Raw genomic sequence first — 25,602 nt, 5'->3', positions numbered from 1 at the left:
TACCACCAGCATTGTGACAGTGTGTACACACCAGCATTGTGACAGTGCGTACACTCCAGCATTGTGACAGTGCGTACACTCCAGCATTGTGACAGTGTGTACACACCAGCATTGTGACAGTGCGTACACACCAGCATTGTGACAGTGCGTACACTCCAGCATTGTGACAGTGTGTACGCACCAGCATTGTGACAGTGCATACACACCAGCATTGTGACGGTGCGTACACACCAGCATTGTGACGTTGTGTACACTCCAGCATTGTGACAGTGTGTACACACCAGCATTGTGACAGTGTGTACCACCAGCATTGTGACAGTGTGTACACACCAGCATTGTGACAGTGTGTACACACCAGCATTGTGACAGTGCGTACACCCCAGCATTGTGACGGTGCGTACACACCAGCATTGTGACAGTGTGTACACACCAGCATTGTGACAGTGTGTACACACCAGCATTGTGACAGTGTGTACACACCAGCATTGTGACAGTGTGTACACACCAGCATTGTGACAGTGTGTACACACCAGCATTGTGACAGTGCGTACACCCCAGCATTGTGACGTTGTGTACACTCCAGCATTGTGACAGTGTGTACACACCAGCATTGTGACAGTGTGTACCACCAGCATTGTGACAGTGTGTACACACCAGCATTGTGACAGTGTGTACACACCAGCATTGTGACAGTGCGTACACCCCAGCATTGTGACGGTGCGTACACACCAGCATTGTGACAGTGTGTACACACCAGCATTGTGACAGTGTGTACACACCAGCATTGTGACAGTGTGTACACACCAGCATTGTGACAGTGTGTACACACCAGCATTGTGACAGTGTGTACACACCAGCATTGTGACAGTGCGTACACCCCAGCATTGTGACGGTGCGTACACACCAGCATTGTGACAGTGTGTACCACCAGCATTGTGACAGTGTGTACACACCAGCATTGTGACAGTGTGTACACACCAGCATTGTGACAGTGCGTACACCCCAGCATTGTGACAGTGTGTACACCCCAGCATTGTGACGGTGCGTACACACCAACATTGTGACAGTGTGTACACACCAGCATTCTGACAGTGTGTACACACCAGCATTGTGACAGTGCGTACTCACCAGCATTGTGACAGTGTGTACACTCCAGCATTGTGACAGTGTGTACACTCCAGCATTGTGACAGTGCGTACACACCAGCATTGTGACAGTGTGTACACACCAGCATTGTGACAGTGCGTACTCACCAGCATTGTGACAGTGTGTACACTCCAGCATTGTGACAGTGTGTACACTCCAGCATTGTGACAGTGCGTACACACCAGCATTGTGACAGTGCGTACACTCCAGCATTGTGACAGTGTGTACACACCAGCATTGTGACAGTGCGTACTCACCAGCATTGTGACAGTGTGTACACTCCAGCATTGTGACAGTGTGTACACTCCAGCATTGTGACAGTGCGTACACACCAGCATTGTGACAGTGCGTACACTCCAGCATTGTGACAGTGTGTACACACCAGCATTGTGACAGTGCGTACACACCAGCATTGTGACAGTGCGTACACACCAGCATTGTGACAGTGCGTACACACCAGCATTGTGACAGTGTGTACACACCAGCATTGTGACAGTGTGTACACACCAGCATTGTGACAGTGCGTACACCCCAGCATTGTGACGGTGCGTACACACCAGCAATGTGACAGTGTGTACCACCAGCATTGTGACAGTGTGTACACACCAGCATTGTGACAGTGTGTACACACCAGCATTGTGAGAGTGCGTACACCCCAGCATTGTGACGGTGCGTACACACCAGCAATGTGACAGTGTGTACACACCAGCATTGTGACGGTGCGTACACACCAGCATTGTGACAGTGTGTACACACCAGCATTGTGACAGTGCGTACACCCCAGCATTGTGACGGTGCGTACACCCCAGCATTGTGACGGTGCGTACACACCAGCATTGTGACGGTGTGTACACACCAGCATTGTGACGGTACGTACACACCAGCATTGTGACGGTACGTACACCCCAGCATTGTGACGGTGCGTACACCCCAGCATTGTGACGGTGCGTACACCCCAGCATTGTGACAGTGTGTACACCCCAGCATTGTGACGGTGCGTACACCCCAGCATTGTGACGGTGCGTACACCCCAGCATTGTGACGGTGCGTACACTCCAGCATTGTGACGGTGTGTACATACCAACATTGTGACGGTGCGTACACACCAGCATTGTGACAGTGCGTACACACCAGCATTGTGACGGTGCGTACACCCCAGCATTGTGACATTGCGTACACACAAGCATTGTGACAGTGTGTACACACCAGCATTGTGACGGTGCGTACACCCCAGCATTGTGACGGTGCGTACACCCCAGCATTGTGACGGTGCGTACACACCAACATTGTGACGGTGCGTACACCCCAGCATTGTGACGGTGCGTACACACCAGCATTGTGACAGTGTGTACACACCAGCATTGTGACGGTGCGTACACACCAACATTGTGACGGTGCGTACACCCCAGCATTGTGACGGTGCGTACACACCAACATTGTGACGGTGCGTACACACCAACATTGTGACGGTGCGTACACACCAACATTGTGACGGTGCGTACACACCAACATTGTGACGGTGCGTACACACCAACATTGTGACGGTGCGTACACACCAACATTGTGACGGTGCGTACACCCCAGCATTGTGACGGTGCGTACACTCCAGCATTGTGACGGTGCGTACACACCAACATTGTGACGGTGCGTACACTCCAGCATTGTGACGGTGCGTACACACCAGCATTGTGACGGTGCGTACACCCCAGCATTGTGACAGTGTGTACACCCCAGCATTGTGACGGTGCGTACACCCCAGCATTGTGACGGTGCGTACACTCCAACATTGTGACGGTGCGTACACTCCAGCATTGTGACGGTGCGTACACCCCAGCATTGTGACAGTGTGTACACTCCAGCATTGTGACAGTGCGTACACTCCAGCATTGTGACGGTGCGTACACACCAACATTGTGACGGTGCGTACTCACCAACATTGTGACGGTGCGTACACCCCAGCATTGTGATGGTGTGTACACTCCAGCATTGTGACAGTGTGTACATACCAGCATTGTGACAGTGTGTACACACCAGCATTGTGACAGTGCGTACACACCAACATTGTGACAGTGTGTACACACCAGCATTGTGACAGTGTGTACACACCAGCATTGTGAAAGTGTGTACACACCAGCATTGTGACAGTGTGTACCACCAGCATTGTGACAGTGTGTACACACCAGCATTGTGACAGTGCGTGCACTCCAGCATTGTGACAGTGCGTACACTCCAGCATTGTGACAGTGTGTACACACCAGCATTGTGACAGTGCGTACACACCAGCATTGTGACAGTGGGTACACACCAGCATTGTGACAGTGCGTACACTCCAGCATTGTGACAGTGTGTACGCACCAGCATTGTGACAGTGCGTACACACCAGCATTGTGACGGTGCGTACACACCAGCATTGTGACATTGTGTACACACCAGCATTGTGACAGTGTGTACACACCAGCATTGTGACAGTGCGTACGCACCAGCATTGTGACAGTGCGTACACACCAGCATTGTGACAGTGTGTACACACCAGCATTGTGACAGTGTGTACACACCAGCATTGTGACAGTGCGTACACCCCAGCATTGTAACAGTGCGTACACACCAGCATTGTGACGGTGCGTACACTCCAGCATTGTGACGGTGCGTACACCCCAGCATTGTGACGGTGCGTACACCCCAGCATTGTGACGGTGCGTACACACCAACATTGTGACGGTGCGTACACACCAACATTGTGACGGTGCGTACACACCAGCATTGTGACAGTGTGTACACACCAACATTGTGACGGTGTGTACACACCAGCATTGTGACGGTGCGTACACACCAGCATTGTGACAGTGTGTACACCCCAGCATTGTGACGGTGTGTACACTCCAGCATTGTGACAGTGTGTACACACCAGCATTGTGACAGTGTGTACACACCAGCATTGTGACAGTGCGTACACACCAACATTGTGACAGTGTGTACACACCAGCATTGTGACAGTGTGTACCACCAGCATTGTGACAGTGCGTACACTCCAGCATTGTGACGTTGCGTACACCCCAGCATTGTGACAGTGTGTACACACCAGCATTGTGACAGTGCGTACACTCCAGCATTGTGACAGTGTGTACACACCAGCATTGTGACAGTGCGTACACACCAGCATTGTGACAGTGCGTACACCCCAGCATTGTGACGGTGCGTACACACCAGCATTGTGACAGTGTGTACCACCAGCATTGTGACAGTGTGTACACACCAACATTGTGACAGTGCGTGCACTCCAGCATTGTGACAGTGCGTACACTCCAGCATTGTGACAGTGTGTACACACCAGCATTGTGACAGTGCGTACACACCAGCATTGTGACAGTGGGTACACACCAGCATTGTGACAGTGCGTACACTCCAGCATTGTGACAGTGTGTACGCACCAGCATTGTGACAGTGCGTACACACCAGCATTGTGACAGTGTGTACACACCAGCATTGTGACAGTGTGTACACACCAGCATTGTGACAGAGCCTACACCCCAGCATTGTGACGTTGTGTACACTCCAGCATTGTGACAGTGTGTACACACCAGCATTGTGACAGTGTGTACCACCAGCATTGTGACAGTGTGTACACACCAGCATTGTGACAGTGTGTACACACCAGCATTGTGACAGTGCGTACACCCCAGCATTGTGACGGTGCGTACACACCAGCATTGTGACAGTGTGTACACACCAGCATTGTGACAGTGCGTACACCCCAGCATTGTGACGGTGCGTACACACCAGCATTGTGACAGTGTGTACCACCAGCATTGTGACAGTGCGTACACACCAGCATTGTGACAGTGTGTACCACCAGCATTGTGACAGTGTGTACACACCAGCATTGTGACAGTGTGTACACACCAGCATTGTGACAGTGCGTACACCCCAGCATTGTAACAGTGCGTACACACCAGCATTGTGACGGTGCGTACACTCCAGCATTGTGACGGTGCGTACACCCCAGCATTGTGACGGTGCGTACACCCCAGCATTGTGACGGTGCGTACACACCAACATTGTGACGGTGCGTACACACCAACATTGTGACGGTGCGTACACACCAGCATTGTGACAGTGTGTACACACCAACATTGTGACGGTGCATACACACCAGCATTGTGACGGTGCGTACACACCAGCATTGTGACAGTGTGTACACCCCAGCATTGTGACGGTGTGTACACTCCAGCATTGTGACAGTGTGTACACACCAGCATTGTGACAGTGTGTACACACCAGCATTGTGACAGTGCGTACACACCAACATTGTGACAGTGTGTACACACCAGCATTGTGACAGTGTGTACACACCAGCATTGTGACAGTGCGTACACTCCAGCATTGTGACGTTGCGTACACCCCAGCATTGTGACAGTGTGTACACACCAGCATTGTGACAGTGTGTACACCCCAGCATTGTGACAGTGTGTACACACCAACATTGTGACGGTGCGTACACACCAGCATTGTGACAGTGTGTACACACCAACATTGTGACGGTGCATACACACCAGCATTGTGACGGTGCGTACACACCAGCATTGTGACAGTGTGTACACCCCAGCATTGTGACGGTGTGTACACTCCAGCATTGTGACAGTGTGTACACTCCAGCATTGTGACAGTGTGTACACCGCAGCATTGTGACAGTGCGTACACACCAGCATTGTGACAGTGTGTACACACCAGCATTGTGACAGTGTGTACACACCAGCATTGTGACAGTGCGTACACCCCAGCATTGTGACGGTGCGTACACACCAGCATTGTGACAGTGTGTACCACCAGCATTGTGACAGTGTGTACACACCAACATTGTGACAGTGCGTACACACCAGCATTGTGACAGTGTGTACACACCAGCATTGTGACAGTGTGTACACACCAGCATTGTGACAGTGTGTACACACCAGCATTGTGACAGTGCGTACACACCAGCATTGTGACAGTGTGTACACACCAGCATTGTGACAGTGTGTACACACCAGCATTGTGACAGTGCGTACACACCAGCATTGTGACAGTGTGTACACACCAGCATTGTGACAGTGTGTACACACCAGCATTGTGACAGTGTGTACACTCCAGCATTGTGACAGTGTGTACACACCAGCATTGTGACAGTGCGTACACACCAGCATTGTGACAGTGTGTACACACCAGCATTGTGACAGTGCGTACACACCAGCATTGTGACGGTGCGTACACACCAGCATTGTGACAGTGTGTACACACCAGCATTGTGACAGTGCGTACACCCCAGCATTGTGACAGTGTGTACACACCAGCATTGTGACAGTGCGTACACCCCAGCATTGTGACGGTGCGTACACACCAGCATTGTGACAGTGTGTACACACCAACATTGTGACGGTGCGTACACCCCAGCATTGTGACAGTGTGTACACACCAGCATTGTGACAGTGCGTACACCCCAGCATTGTGACGGTGCGTACACACCAGCATTGTGACAGTGTGTACACACCAGCATTGTGACAGTGCGTACACCCCAGCATTGTGACAGTGCGTACACTCGAGCATTGTGACAGTGTGTACACATCAACATTGTGACGGTGCGTACACACCAGCATTGTGACGGTGCGTACACACCAGCATTGTGACAGTGTGTACACACCAACATTGTGACGGTGCGTACACCCCAGCATTGTGACGGTGCGTACACACCAACATTGTGACGGTGCGTACACACCAACATTGTGACGGTGCGTACACACCAACATTGTGACGGTGCGTACACACCAACATTGTGACGGTGCGTACACACCAACATTGTGACGGTGCGTACACACCAACATTGTGACGGTGCGTACACACCAACATTGTGACGGTGCGTACACACCAACATTGTGACGGTGCGTACACACCAACATTGTGACGGTGCGTACACTCCAGCATTGTGACGGTGCGTACACCCCAGCATTGTGATGGTGCGTACACACCAACATTGTGACGGTGCGTACACTCCAGCATTGTGACGGTGCGTACACCCCAGCATTGTGACGGTGCGTACACACCAACATTGTGACAGTGTGTACACACCAACATTGTGACGGTGCGTACACCCCAGCATTGTGACGGTGCGTACACACCAACATTGTGACGGTGCGTACACCCCAGCATTGTGACGGTGCGTACACCCCAGCATTGTGACGGTGTGTACACACCAACATTGTGACGGTGCGTACACACCAACATTGTGACGGTGCGTACACACCAACATTGTGACGGTGCGTACACTCCAGCATTGTGACGGTGCGTGCACTCCAGCATTGTGACGGTGCGTACACTCCAGCATTGTGACGGTGCGTACACACCAGCATTGTGACAGTGTGTACACACCAGCATTGTGACAGTGTGTACCACCAGCATTGTGACGGTGCGTACACCCCAGCATTGTGACAGTGCGTACACTCCAGCATTGTGACAGTGTGTACACACCAACATTGTGACGGTGCGTACACACCAGCATTGTGACGGTGCGTACACACCAACATTGTGACGGTGCGTACACACCAGCATTGTGACAGTGCGTACACTCCAGCATTGTGACGGTGCGTACACACCAACATTGTGACGGTGCGTACACCCCAGCATTGTGACGGTGTGTACACACCAACATTGTGACGGTGCGTACACACCAGCATTGTGACAGTGTGTACACACCAACATTGTGACGGTGCGTACACACCAGCATTGTGACAGTGTGTACACACCAACATTGTGACGGTGCGTACACACCAACATTGTGACGCTGCGTACACACCAACATTGTGACGGTGCGTACACACCAACATTGTGACGGTGCGTACACACCAACATTGTGACGGTGCGTACACACCAGCATTGTGACGGTCCGTACACACCAACATCGTGACAGCCTCCCCCTGCCTCTGGTGATGGGCTTGTTGGTGAGTTCTGTGCTCTGCTGGCTGGCTCACACTGAGGGAATAATTTCCCGTTCACTCTTCAGCCAATCTAGTAGCAGCAAGTGAACAAAACCTATTCCTTCACTCTCAACACCGCCCACCTCCAGTCTCATCAGAGGGTAGAGAAAGAAGCCATTCAGCCCATTGATACCTTTGCTAGCTCTGTGAAAGAGCTATCCAATTATACACAGCCCCTCACTGTTTCCCCATCACCCTCTTAATATTCCCCAATTATTTTTCAACCTGATTCCACTGACTTTTCAGACAGTGACTTCCAGATCACAACACTCTGTGTAAAAAGCAAATCTCCTCATCTCCCCCTTTGGTTCTTTTCCAATTACTTCCTCCTGGTACTTACCCTCCTGTCACTGAGAATAGTTTCTGCTTATTTACTCTGCTGCGACACGGAGGTGATTTTTCCTCTGCTCGATTTTGGAACCGCTCACAGGGATATACCTCACCTCATAATCTTATACGAGTGTGTGTGAGGTCGTACAAAGTTATTGGATTTGGTCAGTGGTCGGGAAATTATTGGAGAGGATTCTTTGAGACAGGATTTACTCCCACTTGGAAAGAAGTGGACGTATTAGCGAGAGGCAACATGGTTTTGTGAAGCGAAGGTCGTGTCTCACTAATTTGATCGAGTTTTTTGAGGAAGTGACAAAGATGATTGATGAGGGTAGGGCAATGAATGTTGTCTACATGGACTTCAGTAAGGCCTTTGACAAGGTCCCTCATGACAGACTGGTGCAGAAGGTGAAGTCGCATGGGATCAGAGGTGAACTGGAAAGGTGGATACAGAACTAGCTCGATCATAGATGACAGAGGTTAGCAGTGGAAGGGTGCGTTTCTGAATGGAGGGCTGTGATGAGTGATGTTCCTCAGGGATCAGTGCTGGGACCTTTGCTGTTTGTAATATATAGAAATGATTTGGAGGAAAATGTAACTGGATTGATTGGTAAGTTTGCGGATGACACAAAGGTTGGTGAATTTGCGGATAACAATGAGGGCCATCAGAGGATACAGCAAGATATAGAACAAAGAACAAAGAAAATTACAGCACAGGAACAGGCCCTTCGGCCCTCCAAGCCTGCACCGACCATGCTGCCTGACTTAACTAAAACCCCCTACCTTCCGGGGACCATATCCCTCTATTCTCATCTCATTCATGTACTTGTCAAGATGGCCCTTAAAAGTCACTACTGTCCCCGCTTCCACTACCTCCCCCAGCAACGAGTTCCAGGCACACACCATTCTCTGTGTAAAATATCTGCCTCGTATATCTCTTTTAAAACTTGCCCCTCACACCTTAAACCTATGCCCCCTAGTAATTGACTCTTCCACGCTGGGAAAAAGCTTCTGACTATCCACTCTGTCCATGCCTCTCATAATCTTGCAGACTTCTATCAGGTCTCCCCTCAACCTCCGTTGCTCCAGTGAGAACAAACCAAGTTTCTCCAAACTCTCCTCATAGCTAATGCCCTCCATACCAGGCAACATCCTGGTAAATCTTTTCTGTACCCTCTCCAAAGCCTCCACATCCTTCTGGTAGTGTGGCGACCAGAATTGAACACTATATTCCAAGTGCGGCCTAACTACGGTTCTATAAAGCTACAACATGACTTGCCAATTTTTAAACTCAATACCCCAGCCGATGAAGGCAAGCATGCCGCATGCCTTCTTGACTACCTTCTCCACCTGCATTGTCACTTTCAGTGACCTGTGTACCTGTACTCCCAGATCCCTTTGCCTGTCAATGCTCCTAAGGGTTCTGCCATATAGATCGGTTGGAGACTTGAGCGGAGAGATGATGGAAGAAGTTTAATCCGGGCAAATGTGAGGTAATGCATTTTGGAGGGTTTAATACAAAGAGGAAATATACGGTACATGGCAGAACCCTTAAGAGTATTGATAGGCAGAGGGATCTGGGTGTACAGGTACACAGGTCACTGAAAGTGGCAATGCAGGTGGAGAAGGTAGTCAAGAGGACATACGGCATGCTTGCATTCATCGGCCGGGGCTTGAGTTTAAAAATTGACAAGTCATGTTGCAGCTTTATAGAACCTTAGTTAGTCCGCACCTGGAATATAGTGTTCAATTCTGGTCGCCACACTATCAGAAGGATGTGGAGGCTTTGGAGATGGTGTAGAAAAGATTTACCTGGATGTTGCCTGGCATGGAGGGCATTAGCTATGAGGAGAGGTTGGAGAAACTTGGTTTGTTCTCACTGGAACGATGGAGGTTGAGGGGCTGCCTGATAGAAGTCTGCAAGATTATGAGGGACATGGACAGAGTGGATAGTCAGGAGCTTTTTCCCAGGGTGGAAGAGTCAATTACTAGGGGGCACAGGTTTAAGGTGCGAGGGGCAAGGTTTGAAGGAATGTACAAGGCAAGTTTTACACAGAGGGTGGTGGGTGCCTGGAACTCACTGCCGGGGGAGGTAGTGGAAGCAGATACGATAGTGACATTTAAGGGGCGTCTTGACAAATACATGAATAGGATGGGAATAGAGGGATACGGCCCCCGGAGGTGTAGGAGTCTTTAGTTCATTCGGGCAGCATGGTCGGTGCAGGCTTGGAGGGCCGAAGGGTCTGTTCCTGTTCTGTAATTTTCTTTATTGTTTGTAAATTAAAGCAGGATCTGACATTCTCTTTTATGAACAATTAACAGATCTTTATTTTTAAACTGGTGACAGCCTTATTAATACAGTTAACAAACTGAATAAAATCAGAGTAGAATGCTGTTCAAATATTACAAAACTCCTTCAGGAATAATGAAATAAATCATTACAGAATTCAGTCACTCCCAACTATTATACAAGCAGGCATCTTTTGGAAGTATGAACTTTCTCCGATGATGCTCCCATCTGGAATGCTTCCTGAGTTGGTCTCTCACTCTCTATTTAGATAGTGATTTTATGAAGACATTTTATGAAACTGCAGGATTTACATGAGAGCCTCACCTTCCCTCCTCCTGACTCAAGAGATGGCAAGCATACTCTAACAGTCACCCCCTCTTGTCCGAGTTTATATCCCTGGAATTACCTCACAGTATTCCTGTGATCTGCTTGGCTCGAGGCTGTCAACAACCATTGGTTCTATGTTTTTGCAAGCTTGCTTTAAATTTATTGGTCCAATTCAAAAGCCTGTTTTTGGTTAGGTTGGAGCACTGACTCCTAGGCTTTGATACAATATTGCAAAGACCTGCTTCTGCAGCCTGCAACTTAAAATCCATGCACACTGCTTTATAAGAGACAGTGCTATATGATTTCTTTTTGTTTTAGCACTTCTTTTCACTATTCACATTTGTCAGACACCACATTTTTAACTTTACAGATGCAACTTCACAACAACTCTATCAAAACTCCAATTCAATTTTCAAGTTTGCTGACGACACCACCGTAGTGGGTCGGATCTCAAACAATGACGAGACAGAGTACAGGAATGAGATAGAGAATCTGGTGAACTGGTGCGGCAACAATAATCTCTCCCTCAATGTCAACAAAACGAAGGAGATCGTCATCGACTTCAGAAAGCGTAGAGGAGAACATGCCCCTGTCTACATCAACGGGGACGAAGTAGAAATGGTTGAAAGCTTCAAGCTTTTAGGTGTCCAGATCACCAACAACCTGTCCTGGTTCCTCTAAGCTGACACTATAGTTAAGAAAGCCAACCAACACCTCTACTATCTCAGAAGACTAAAGAAATTTGGCATGTCAGCTAAGATTCTCACCAGCTTTTACAGATGCACCATAGAAAGCATTCTTTCTGGTTGTATCACAGCTTGGTATGGCTCCTGCTCTGCCTAAGACCGCAAGGAACTACAAAGGGTCGTGAATGTAGCCCAATCCATCACGCAAACCAGCCTCCCATCCATTGACTCTGTCTACACTTCCCGCTGCCTTAGCAAAGCAGCCAGCATAATTAAGGACCCCACACACCCCGGACATTCTCTCTTCCACCTTCTTCCGTCGGGAAGAAGATACAAAAGTCTGAGGTCATGTACCAACCGACTCAAGAACAGCTTCTTCTCTGCTGCTGTCAGACTTTTGAATGGACCGACCTTGCATTAAGTTGATCTTTCTCTACACTCTAACTATGACTGTAACACTACATTCTGCACTCTCTTGTTTCCTTCTCTATGAATGGTATGTTTTGTCTGTATAGCGGGCAAGAAACAATACTGTTCACTGTATGTTAATACATGTGACAATAATAAATCAAATCAGATCAAATCAAAGCTGTCCATGATTTAATGAATGATTCTGACTGAAGATTTCCTTCCTGTCCAATGTCCATTCAGTCTGTATCAGCGTGTTCCCATTTGCCCATCGCACAATCTCCGGGATTCTGGGCTTCATTCCCCTTCACTCAGGCTTCCGGGAGACTCACCAGAGTTCTTAATCCTGGAGAATTTTCAGACACTAATTAAAGAACAGGAGCTGGAAAATGTTTACGCTGCCTTTCAGCCGTCTCCCAGGAACAATCTGGGTTTTGCTGAATTTAATAAAATAAAAAGTTGGCAGGACTGGGGATTTGTGCAAAATGAGCAAACTGCAGATTTTGAAGCTTTTCTTCAGCAGAGAGTGAAACAGCGGCTCAAAGCTGCTAACACAGAGTCACCGAGAGCCACGTTCTCAAAATTCACTGCAGAGACTGACACCCTCCTCCTCCAATCTGAGCGGTCCCAACACAACAACAACAGAAAATGCTGGAAAATCTCAGCAGGTCTGATAGCTTCTGTGGAGAGGGAATAGAGCCAACGTTTCGGGTCAGGGTGACCCTTTGTGCTTGGACTTTTCCAAATTGTCTTCACTGAACAACAACAACTTGCATTTATATGGCGCCTTAGAAATAGGTAAATGTCCCAAAATGCTTCACAGGAGAGTAAATCATACAGAGTGGAACATCAAGTCGCATGAGGAGATATTAGAACGGGTGAAGAGGGAGGTTTAACTGTTAGAGGAGGATAGATTGGGAAAGGTTTAAGGTAGTGAATTCCAGGGCTGAGGGCCCAGGCCGCTGAGGGCACGGACACCAATGGTCATATTTGATTTGATAACACTCAGGCAGTTGTATTTCCACTGGACTAGAAATCCAGAGACCCACTGGCAAGTTCTGACCGAAATGTGACTCCAGATCCACAGCAATGTGGCTGATTCTCAGAATTCATAGAATCATAAAATCCCTGCAGTGCAGAATGGAGACCATTCGGCCCATCGCACCTGCACTGACAACAATCCCACCAGGTCCTATCCCTGTAACCTCACGGATTTACCCTGTTGATCCCCCTGACACTAAGGGGCATTTTACCATTGCCCACCAATCTAACCTGTACATCTTTGGAGTGTGGGAGGAAACCGGAGCACACGGAGAAATCCATGCAGACACATGGAGAATGTACAAACTCCCTCGTGCTGTAAGGCAGCAGTGCTAACCACTGTGCCATCGTGCAGCACATTAGGGACAATGCATACTGATTTAAAAATAAAACTCCTGTCTAAACAGTTTGGGATGGGTTTTGTTAAGCTACGTTGAAAGGCGCTAGAGAAATGAAATTGTACTGGTCATATTGTTGTTATTAAGAAAGGAAGATTCTGCAATTTCGCCAGTACATTTTCACAACCTCAGATTGTGAGAGTTTTACAATCAGTGGAGGTCTTGAGGAGGGGACAGGTGCTATAAGAATCCAAGTTTTTTCTTTGCAGGGTTTAGGTGAGTTGATTACAAACTCCCCCCTAACTTGCTGCTGCTCGGAATCAATGGGCAGAAACATCAGTAGAACTGTCCTGCTGCCCCTGCATTGAGAAATGTGGCTGTGTCCCTCCAGGGTGAAGCTTGATGAAGGGTGAGAGGGGGAAGTGGAGAATCCTGGGTTCTAATCCGTGCTGAGCAATCTCCCGCTCTCCTTTCTTTTCCAGGTGTAAGTGCAATCTTCACGCCAACAACTGCATCATGAAGCGGGACAGGCTGAGCTGCGTGTGTGAGCACAACACGACGGGGCCGGACTGCGGGAGATGCCGGAAAGGCTTTCAAGGGCGGCGGTGGAGAGCTGGCTCCTACCTCCCAATCCCCAAAGGGACGGCCAATATCTGTGAGTAAACGGGCGGAGAGATTCACCCCCAGATTTCATCTTCCACTCCCATCAGCTTCTCCATTGTCCAACTCTGTGGATGTCTGTGACTTTCTTCATTGCAAACTGAGACGCACACAACTGGCGATGAGACGGAGAAACAAACAGCATGGGGAGAGGCTGCCCTTCGGGCCGACCTTCCCGTGCTAGCTCTTTCAAACAAGAACAAAGACAATAGTCCCACACCCCCTGCCCGTACCCCATAGCCCTGCAAATCTCTCCTTTATCAAACATTGCTCCAGTTTCCTGTTGAAAGTGACTGATGAAATTGCTCCAACTGATCTTGCACTCCCCAAATTTCCAGTCACAACAACCTGTGAAGTTAAAGATATTTCCCCATCTCCCTCTCTGGCTCATGTCCCAGTTATCTTCAGTCTGTCTCAGTGCTGTGCTCAGTTCTGGTCGCCTCATTACAGGAAGGATGTGGAAATTATTGAAAGGGTGCAGAGAAGATTTACAAGGATGTTACCTGGATTGGTTGGCATACCTTATGAGGATAGGTTGAGGGAGCTCGGTCTTTTCTCCTTGGAGAGACGAAGGATGAGAGGTGACCTGATAGAGGTGTACAAGATGTTGAGAGGTATAGATCGGGTGGATTCTCGGAGGCTTTTTCCCTGGGCTGAAATGGCTGCTACGAGAGGACACAGGTTTAAGGGGTGGGGAGTAGGTACAGAGGAGATGTCAAGGGTACGTTTTTCACTCAGAGGGTGGTGGGTGAGTGGAATCGGCTGCCGTCAGTGGTGGTGGAGGCAAACTCGATAGGGTCTTTGAAGAGACTTCTGGATGAGTACATGGGACTTAATAGGATTGAGGGTTATAGGTAAGCCTATATATAAGCCTAAGTAGGTAGGGACATGACCGGCGCAACTTGTGGGCCAAAGGGCCTGTTTGTGCTGTATTTTTTCTATGTTCTATGTCTCCTCTGGTTACCTAGCCTCCTGCCACTTGAAAACACTTTCTCCTTATTTTCTCTATCAGAAACCTTCCCTGATTTTTGAACCCCTCTGTGAGTGGAAGGACAGACTCAATGGGCAAGGTGGAATTAATGGCATTCTGTAGAGGGTGAGGTTTTAATAGTCTGTTAGAATAAATGTGAGGAAATCTCAGTACGCGCACACATACACACACACAATCTATTCATGGGCCAAGCTGTCCATTAACATGTCCAGGCAGTGGGTGATCGAGGTGGGGGCTCCACCCTCTTCTTGTAGAGACATAGAATTTGTGCTGATATTGTGCCTTCAAGAAATATACTTGAGTCATATATAAACAGTGTTCATAGAATCCCTAAAGTACAGAAGGAGGCCATTCTGCCCATTTAGTCTGCACTGACAACAATCCCACCCTATCCCCGTAACGCCACATATTTACCCTGCTAATCCCCCCCAAAACTAGGGTCAATTTAGCATGGCCAATCAACGTAGCCTGCACATCTTTGGACTGTGTGAGGAAACCGGAGCACCCAGAGGAAACCCAGGCAGACACGGGGTGAACGTGCAAACTCCACACAAAGTCACCCAAGCCGGGAATCGAATCTGAGTCTCTGGTGTTGTGAGGCAGCAGTGCTAACCACTGTGCAACCGTGCCACTGTTCTAACACAGGTGCCGCTGGCTCTGTAACTGGCAGCCTCTGTTGTTACTGCAGCTTCATGATTGCTTCTAAATGCTAGAATTTTTATTTTAATCTGGACGAATTCTGTTCGGTTATTTTAGTGTTGCCCTGGGGTTTTGCAGAGTAGGACTTGATTAGATTGATTGACAGAAAATCATGTGACTGGGTGGAGATAAGGCTTACAGAGAGAAATCAAATTAAGATGCTGCTTGGAGTTGTTCGAGCGCAGTGTCTCCTTTTTCCTCTGTGGAAAATTTTGAGACTGGGACCTTCCAAGAAATATACCTGTTTCTCTGAGATTCTGCTGTTTGGGCATGGATCTTTCTCTGGAGGTCAGAAGGCAAGTGTCTGTCTGGATCTCTGTCCAGAGGTGTTAAAAGGCTGGAAATCTAGCATCCATGCGGATATAACTGTTCTTGTGCTGAGTCAATGAAACAATTTATGTCCACGGAGATTCTGATTAAATTGGAACAATAGAAATAGCTAGCTGTTAAGAATGATACTCTGTGATGTTTCAGCATTTTAATTGGTAAAAAGTTTTATTAATTCTTTTTGCTATATTCGAATTGTATTAAATAAAATTTGTTTTAACAACAGCTTCTGGGTGGATCAAGTGAATCTTACTTGGGGCAAATCACCTTCTGCTCGCACTAATGTCAAAATAAAAAAAAAAAGAACTAACTTCATAATATACTTTGGAGTTTCTGAACTTGTCCCTAACAAGGTATACAGCACAGGAAAAAGCCACTTAGCCCATCTAGTCTGTCAGCCCCACCATATGGCTATGTTCATTGTTGGGTGTCACTAGGAAGGCACGAAGTGCCCACCAGCATAATCATGTCTGGTGGATATAGAAACATTGATGATATGTAAAAAAAAAGAGGGCAGGAGGAGGCCATTTGGCCCTTCAAACCTGCTCCACCATTCATTATGATCATGGCTGATCATCCAACTCAATAGCCTAATCCTGCTTTTTCCCCATAACCTTTGATCCCATTCGCCCCAAGTGCTATATCCAGCCGCCTCTTGAATACATTCAATGTTTTGACATCAACTACTTCCTGTGGTAATGAATTCCACAGACTCACCACCCTTTGGGTGAAGAAATGTCTCCTCACCTCCGTCCTAAATGGTCCACCCAGATTCCTTAGACTGCGACCCCTGGTTCTGGACTCCCCACCATCGGGAACATCCTTACTGCATCTACCCTGTCCAGTCCTGTTAGAATTTTCATAGAAATCATAGAAATCATAGAAACCCTACAGTGCAGAAGGAGGCCATTCGGCCCATCGAGTCTGCACCGACCACAATCCCACCCATGCCCTACCCCCACATATTTACCCGCTAATCCCTCTAACCTACGCATCTCAGGACTCTAAGGGGCAATTTTTAACCTGGCCAATCAACCTAACCCGCACATCTTTGGACTGTGGGAGGAAACCGGAGCACCCGGAGGAAACCCACGCAGACACGAGGAGAATGTGCAAACTCCACACAGACAGTGACCCGAGCCGGGAATCGAACCCGGGACCCTGGAGCTGTGAAGCAGCAGTGCTAACCACTGTACTACCGTGCCGCCCTTCACACCCGCCCTTTTATAAGTCTCTAAGAGATTCCCCCTCATTCGTCTGAACTCAAGTGAAAAAAAACTTAATCTCGGCAAGACGGGAGACAAGTTTATTTATCAACCCTTTAATCACACTTTGTTTTGATTTCTTTAAAGTTTACTTTGAGATTCTGTTCCCTTTGATGCGGTTTCCTTTGATCGAGCTGCATTTTAATTGATCCCTCGATTTGTTGACTTAGTTTATTTGGTTACTCAAAGAAGCACACACAGGCAGCTGTGAGGTGAAGACTGATGCACAAGTGGAATGTTAATACCTGGATGAACATCTGGGGAACTGCTGGAAGATGGTGAAACAGAACAGCAGGTGAATTTTGGGAGGGATATCTGCGGTCATTGTGTGTGAAATGTCTCCAGATTAGTGAGCAGATAGTGAGCTGAATGGTCACAAGTTTGATGTGATTACTGACCCCCTGTCAGTATGTTAACCCTGCCTCCTTACACGTGAGCCACACATTGTGGAAATCAATTTATCCATTAACCTCAGACGCACCTTATTGAGCAACTCAACCTCATCTCGCTCAGGGCTGCTGTGAGCAGTCAGATGATGCAGCATGTTATCCATAGTTCATTGAGAGACCTATGTTGCTGAGTTATAGTGAGGTCGGCCTCATTATCACTGATTGAGTGGAGTTGTATTGGTATGTTTATTGATAAAGACCGTTCATCACACTTCTCTCTAACTTTGTGTTTCTCTTTCCCTCTCCAGGCCTCCCGGACATTGTCACCAGGGGCTGTAAGTATGACCAATGCTCCCTGATCTAAGATCTACTAACACAGAGTGCATTTCTGAAAAAAACGCTCCACTCAAACCTCCCTCATTCCTAACTGACTGAGGAACAGGTGTAGGAGTGAGCAGGTAGTGAGTGTGGAACAGGTGTCGGAGTGAGCAGGGAATGAGTGTGGAACAGGTGTAGGAGTGAGCAGGGAGTGAGTGTGGAACAGGTGTAGGAGTGAGCAGGGAGTGAGTGTGGAACAGGTGTAGGAGTGAGCAGGGAGTGAGTGTGGAACAGGTGTAGGAGTGAGCAGGGAATGAGTGTGGAACAGGTGTAGGAGTGAGCAGGGAGTGAGTGTGGAACAGGTGTAGGAGTGAGCAGGGAGTGAGTGTGGAACAGGTGTAGGAGTGAGCAGGGAATGAGTGTGGAACAGGTGTAGGAGTGAGCAGGGAGTGAGTGTGGAACAGGTGTAGGAGTGAGCAGGGAGTGAGTGAGGAACAGGTGTAGGAGTGCAGAATGAGGCCATTTGGCCTATCGAGCCTACATCAACAACAATCCCACTCAAGTCCTTTCCCTGTAACCCCAAATATTTACCCTTCTAATCCCCCTGACACTAAGGGGCAATTTAACATGGCCAATCAACCTAACCCACACATCTTTGGACTGTGGGCGAAAACTGGAGCACCCAGAGGAAACCCACGCTGACACAGGAAGAATGTGCAGACTCCACACAGATAGTCACCCGAGGCCGGAATTGAACCCGGGTCCCTGGCGCTGTGAGACAGCAGTGCTAACCACTGTGCCACCATGGCCTATTCTACTCCTTATGCCTGGTTTGTTAGTGAAGACAGATACCCTCAAACTCATTTAAAAGGTACCTGGATCTGCACTTAGACTGCAGTAACCTTGGAATCACATCAACTGTCCATCTGTCCTCTGGCAATATTCCCTTTCCTACTTAATCTTGCTATCTCTGTGCTAATGCCTCTGCTACCTTTTCCTAACAACTTTAAATATCCATACATACAATCCATCTAGACCAGGGGTGTTATCCTCTCTAAGTTTGATTCATTTATCAATGATATCTTCCCTTAATTCATGTCTGTTTTTGATCTATTCTCCTATTGTCACCTCCTTCTTGTTATTCTTCCTGGGAATTGCTGAGACAAAGTAATTTAATATTTCTGCCACTTCTCTACCACCTCCTCTTCGCGACACTTTCCCTGCCCTGATCAGCCAAGGGTTAATTAAATTTCTTGTTGAATATTTTAGGTCTCAATTTTACTTCCTGTGTTTATTTATTTCCCACGGTATCGCTGCATTCTCCTCATTGTTTATTCATTTTTTCCTGAACTATTTTTCATACAATTTCTTCACCCAGAGGGTGGTGGGGTATTTGGGATTCGCTGCCTGGAATGAAGGGTTTGTCATATGAGGAGCAGTTGAGGAGTCTGGGTCTATACTCATTGGAGTTTAGAAGGATGAGGGAAGATCTAATTGAAACTTAGAGAATACTGAGAGGTCCAGGTGGAATCGACGTGGAGAGGGTATTTCCACCAGTGAGAGAGACTAGAACTCGAGGGCATAACCTCAGAGTGAAGGGACATTCCTTTAAAACTGAGATGTGAAGGAATTTCTTCAGCCAGAGGGTGGTGAATCTGTGGAACTCATTGCCACAGAAGGCTGTGGAGGCCAGGTCATTGAGTGTCTTTAAGACAGAGATAGATGGGTTTTTGATGAATAAGGAGATGAAGGGTTATGAGGAGAAAGCAGGAGAATGGGGAAGAGAATCATATCAGCCATGATTGAATGGCAGAGCAGACTCGATGGGATGAATGGCCTATTCTGCTCCTTATGCCTGGTTTGTTAGTGAAGACAGATACCCTCAAACTCATTTAAAAATGTACCTGGATCCGCACTTAGACTGCAGTAACCTTCAAGGCTACCACTGGGAGGCAGGATTAGAATGAGCAGCAAGTATTAATTTATATTTATTTTTCTTCCAGTGCAGACATGATGGACTGAATGGCCTCTTTTTTATGGTTCTGTGGTATTCCCTTGGGAATCTGAACTGATTAATCATTACAATATTCTTGGTTTCTGATTTTTTTTCCTCTGTTTAAAATCTTGTTGTAAAACTGAGAGTGGGGCAGTTGAAACAATCTGTGAAGTGGGGAGTTTATTTAATGAGCTGACCTTTCTATTTCTCTGCTCTCTCACAGTGGGCGTGTGTGATAACCTGCTGACACGGTGTGAGAATGGAGGAGTGTGTGAGGACAACGGGAGGTGTCTCTGCCCTGCTCCCTACACCGGCCTCCTGTGTGAGAAAGTCCAGTGCGCGAAGGGAGTGGCAGGATGTGCATCTCAATCCCCTCCGCTCCCCACCTTACACCGGGCGCTGCTGTCACTGACTGTGCTGCTCACTGCTGCTAACAGCCACCCCCGGCTCTGATCCACTCCCAGCGCACTGGCCGCTCGCTGGAAGGTGCGAGGAGCAGAAGGATAATCCGGCGTTGACTGAATCACTGTTTGAAAAAATAAAAAACACTCTCCCCTCCTGCTCCCCACGCATTCCCGGGAATGATAAACTGGAACCGAGGCCCGAGTCCACCCAGGGTGGCTGGATTTCAGAGACTGGAAGGAATGGACAGACAGTGCAGGGGAACTGGACTCTCTGAATCTCCTCCCCGGCGGGACCCAGGCAACTGCTCATCTTTATTCTCCAATCGCCACTCACTCAATCCATGTCCAGCTTTGGGACAAAGAAAGGATTTGGATTTCTACTGAACCTTTCACCGCCTCAGGACAGCTCTCTTCCAGCCAATGAGGGACTTGTTCAATCAACAGCAATGGGTTAATAACCAGATAATCTGTTTCAGTGATAGAGATGGAGGGATCAATATTCACATTGGAAGGACTCCTCTGTTTCTTTTCAATTAGTGACTGTGGGACCTTACCCCCATTTGACAGGAGCTTCAGTTTAAGGTCTCATTGATAGACTGTATCTCTTGTAACATGGCCCTTACTTTCTCTCTCTTCCTTCCCCTCCTCCATCGCCTATCCATCTTTCCCTCCTTCCCTCTTGCTCTCCCTCCTCCCAGCTGTCTCCTTCACTTCCTCTCTTCCTCCCTCACATTTTTCTCTTCTTCCATTAGTGACACTGGGATCTGACACTCAACTGAGAACACAGTAAGAAGTTTAACAACACCAGGTTCCTAACAACCCAACTGAGAGGGCAGAGTGTTAATATTTCTTCTAAAAACCGAGAGGTCCTATATTGCAACACATACCCCCAACTCTTGTCCCTCTTTCTATTTTCCCATTCTCTTCCCCTCCCTGTCTTCATAGCTCTCCCCCTCTTTCCCTTCTCCAGCCCACACTTCCCTCTCCCCCTTCCCCCTATTTCTCCCTCTTTGCCTCCCTGTGAATGATTGGGCACCATAGGGATGAGGTGGAACAAGGGTGCTTGCCATTATGGGTCCTCTGTGACATGGAACTCTTCCAGGAGAGTTTTCCCTGTATTTTTTGTACTCTGGGAGCCAACTGGACAGAGACATCCACTCCACAATTCAATGCGGAGGAGAAAAGGCTCAGAACCCGGACAAGACGGGGAAGGGACAGCAATGTTGACAAATCATTATTGTCTGTGAGATCCTGCTGTCCATAAATTAGCCACTGTGTCTCCTACGTGACAACAGGGACTGCACTTGTGAAGTGTTTTATTGCTGGTGAGGCAGTTTTCCATCTGTCTGCATTACTTTGTCCTGAGTTTATTTTACACAGAGGAGTCAAAGCTTTAGCTGCAATAAAATGGAAGAGATATTGTGCCCTGCAAAAATTTCAGTCGATTGTGTACCAGACGGGGGCATTAGTCATCATTGATTTCTTGTTCAGCGGAATCACTTCCTAATCTGTATCGGGAACTCCTGTGGAATATTTCTGGTTTGGAAGAATTACCATCACAGCTCCTTGATCTGACATTTCAGATAATTACATTTTGTAAAACCAGTGAACAGGTTCTGAATGTCTCCACTGGGCACCTTACCACAGTTGAACACTCCACACTTAGTCAACAGATTGTTTAAAGATTTATGGACAGAATTAACATTTGCGTGTTGCTGGTAATAATAAAAAAATTATTTTCACTTTCATAGGATAATTGTGGCAGGAGTAGGCCATTCAGCCCATTCAACCTGGTCCATCATTCAGTTTCATCATAGCTGGTCATTCACTTAGGGTGACGAGATGGCATAACGGTTAGCACCGCTGCCTCACAGTGCCAGGGACCCGGGTTCAATTCCAAAATTGGGTGAGTGTGTGGAGTTTGCACATTCTCCCCGTGTCTGCGTGGGTCTCAGCTGGGTGTTCCGGTTTCCTCCCATAATCCAAAGATCTGCAGTTTAGATGGATTGGTCATGGTAAATTACCCCTCAGTGTGCAACGATGTGCAGGTTAGGTGGATTAGGTGATAAATGCATGGGGATAGGGCAGGGGGATGGGCCTGTGTAAGATGCTCTTTCAAAGGGTCAGTGCAGACTTGATGGGCCAAATCACTGTAGGGATTCTATGATTCTGATGCCTTTTTCACAGACTTGCCTCATATTACTTTACATCATTGCTGTTTACGATCTGTCAATATTTGTTGATTGGGATCTTGTACTTTGATTGGCCCAGTGGGCGGAATTCTCCAGCCCTTCTCACAAATGGGATCTTCCAGTCCAGCCGAAGTTGACTCCCACTTAGTGCTTCCCAACCGAGGCAAGTGTGAGGAATGACTGGAGGATCCCATCGGTGGGCAATGGGGAGCTGCCTCCACCATGGGAAAACCCACTGCTGGAGGGTGGAGAGGGAACGGCGTGCAGAGAATTCCACCCGGTGTTTTGGGGACTTTATTTCCCTGTTGTTTCTGGCTCTTGTCCGGCCAACTGGTTGGGGGTGGCAAGTTTGGGTGGAGTTGGTGAAGGAGCGGCCCACTGAGACATTGGGTGGGATTCAGGACCCCCTTGTTGGGGGTGAAATGTAAATCTCGAGACAGAACTTGTTAGAAACTGGAACAGCTCATCAATTATACTGAAGGCTGCCTCTTCACTGTCTGCATCTGAGATCACCACTCAATTACTCATGGCGGAAGGGTACTGGGCGCTGTGGCCCAATCAGTGGGTCAGTCGTTCTGGAAGCTCGGCAACATCACCCGGGGTGGTGGGTGATTCAGAGGGAGAACTTAAATTGCAGTTCTGGGATGTTTCAGCAGATCAGATGGCTCATTGCTAAGTGTGGGCCCTGCCCTTAGCCCCCCTCTTTGGGCTATGGAGCTTCCAGTGCAGTAGTGCCTCTGGATGGACACAAATGCACTACCTCGATGAAACACGCGGCCTAGCTACAGGACATTGGAACCACTCTGCTCATGGCAAAATATCAGAGTGGCCCCAAGGTACCGAACCCTTAATGGCACCTGAATTTTAATTGTTTGCCACCATTCATGCGCAGAAAATGTGCATCCATTCTCACCCCTGGGAATCCTCCCCAGTGGTGTCACTGTGTCGGGTAACTGACCCGACGTGACTCCCACACCATTTTCCTGAGACTCTGCTCCCAGCCTGCTGCCCTGGAATTGGGAACTGATTGCCCTCTGGAACTGGTACATCTGGAATGGTTCCGGACTGGTCATCGCAGTGGGCGGAGGGGAATAAGACTTGGTTTATTTATGGTCAGTAGTGTTTGGGATGGCTGGAGTTTATGTAAGTTGGAAGGTGGCAGAGTGGTTAGCACTGCTGCCTCACAGCTCCAGGGATCCGGGTTCAATTCCAGCCATAAATGTTTGTCAGTGTGGAGTTTGCACGTTCCGCCTGGCCGGGACATTGAGTTTAAAAATTGGCAAGTCATGTTGCAGCTTTATAGAACCTTAGTTAGGCCACACTAGGAATATAGTGTTCAATTCTGGTTGCCACACTACCAGAAGGATGTGGAGGCTTTGGAGAGGGTACAGAAAAGATTTACGAGGATGTTGCCTGGTATAGAGGGCATTTGCTATGAGGGGAGATTGGAGAAACTTGGATGAGGAAGCGGAGGGATGGGTTGGTAAGTTTGCCGACGACACGAAGGTTGGTGAGGTTGTGGATAGTCTGGAGGGATGTCAGAAGTTACAGAGGGACATAGATAGGATGCAAGACTGGGCGGACAAGTGGCAGATGGACTTCAACCCAGATAAATGCGTCATGGTCCATTTTGGTAGGTCAAATGGGATGAAGGAGTACAATATAAAGGGAAAGACTCTTAGTACAAAGAACAAAGAACAAAGAACAATACAGCACAGGAACAGGCCCTTCGGCCCTCCAAGCCCGCGCCGCTCCCCGGTCCAGGATTGAATCCTGAATCCAGGATCCCCGCCCAATTTTCCAGCCTATCTACATACCAATATCCTATCCACCGAGCTGTCCCTCACAGCTACGATGCTTTGTTCATTACAGCCTATTAACTTACCCCCACCCCCCCATTCCAGACCATGTGATCTCCAGGGAGAGGCGAAAACCCAGAGTGAAAAACCCCAGGGCCAATATGGGGAAAAAAAATCTGGGAAATTCCTCTCCGACCCCCTGAGGCGATCGAAACGAGTCCAGGAGATCACAATGGCCCCGATCGGAAAATGCTTCCCAACCCTAGTCATTTCCACTTCCACGAACACCATATGAATTCCCTGCCCCCGAGACAGGTTCCCAACTATCCGCAGTCTCACTCTGTACTGGCACCAGCAAGATGTGTACAGGAGGGTTTAGCTTAAAGCACAATTACAGACTGTACACTCTTAAAAAGCCAAAAAGCTCACATCAAAGTAAACGCGATCCCTCCTGCCAAGTAACAAAAAATAATAGTAAACGTTTAGAGTACTGTAGAGGATCAGAAGGACCTTGGGGTCCGGGTCCATAGGACTCTGAAATTGGCCCCGCAGGTGGAGGAGGTGGTTAAGAAGGCGTATGGTGTGCTGGCCTTTATCAATCGAGGGATTGAGTTTAGGAGTCTGGGGATAATGATGCAGCTATATAAGACCCTCGTCAGACCCCACTTGGAGTACTGTGCTGAGTTCTGGTCACCTCACTATAGGAAGAATGTGGAAAAGATTGAAAGGGTGCAAAGGAGATTTACAAGGATGTTGCCTGGATTGAGTGGCATGCCTTATGAGGATAGGCTGAGGGAGCTCGGTCTTTTCTCCTTGGAGAGATGAAGGATGAGAGGAGACCTAATAGAGGTGTATAAGATGTTGAGAGGCATAGATCGGGTGGACTCTCAGAGGCTTTTTCACAGGGAGGAAATGTCTGCTACGAGAGGACACAGGTTTAAGGTGCTGGGGGGTAGGTACAGGGGAAATGTTAGGGGTAAGTTTTTCACACA

General features: G+C 48.2%; 1 protein-coding gene across 1 annotated transcript in view; it reads left to right on the top strand.

The window, feature by feature from the left end:
- The window catches only part of LOC144497681 (netrin-G1-like), a 53,083-nt gene extending 32,415 nt beyond the window's left edge, over positions 1-20,668 (top strand). The window contains exons 3-5 of the mRNA XM_078219122.1: positions 14,053-14,225; positions 18,210-18,236; positions 20,439-20,668. Of these exons, the coding sequence (XP_078075248.1) occupies positions 14,053-14,225; positions 18,210-18,236; positions 20,439-20,668 (430 nt within the window). The remainder of the gene's footprint in view (positions 1-14,052; positions 14,226-18,209; positions 18,237-20,438) is intronic.
- Positions 20,669-25,602: the final 4,934 nt, after the last annotated feature.

This window comes from Mustelus asterias, chromosome 8, assembly GCF_964213995.1.
Source record: "Mustelus asterias chromosome 8, sMusAst1.hap1.1, whole genome shotgun sequence".
NCBI classification, from domain to species: Eukaryota; Metazoa; Chordata; class Chondrichthyes; order Carcharhiniformes; family Triakidae; genus Mustelus; species Mustelus asterias.
The sequence above is the reverse complement of the archived record's forward strand: the minus strand, read 5'-3'. Positions and strand labels throughout refer to the sequence as shown.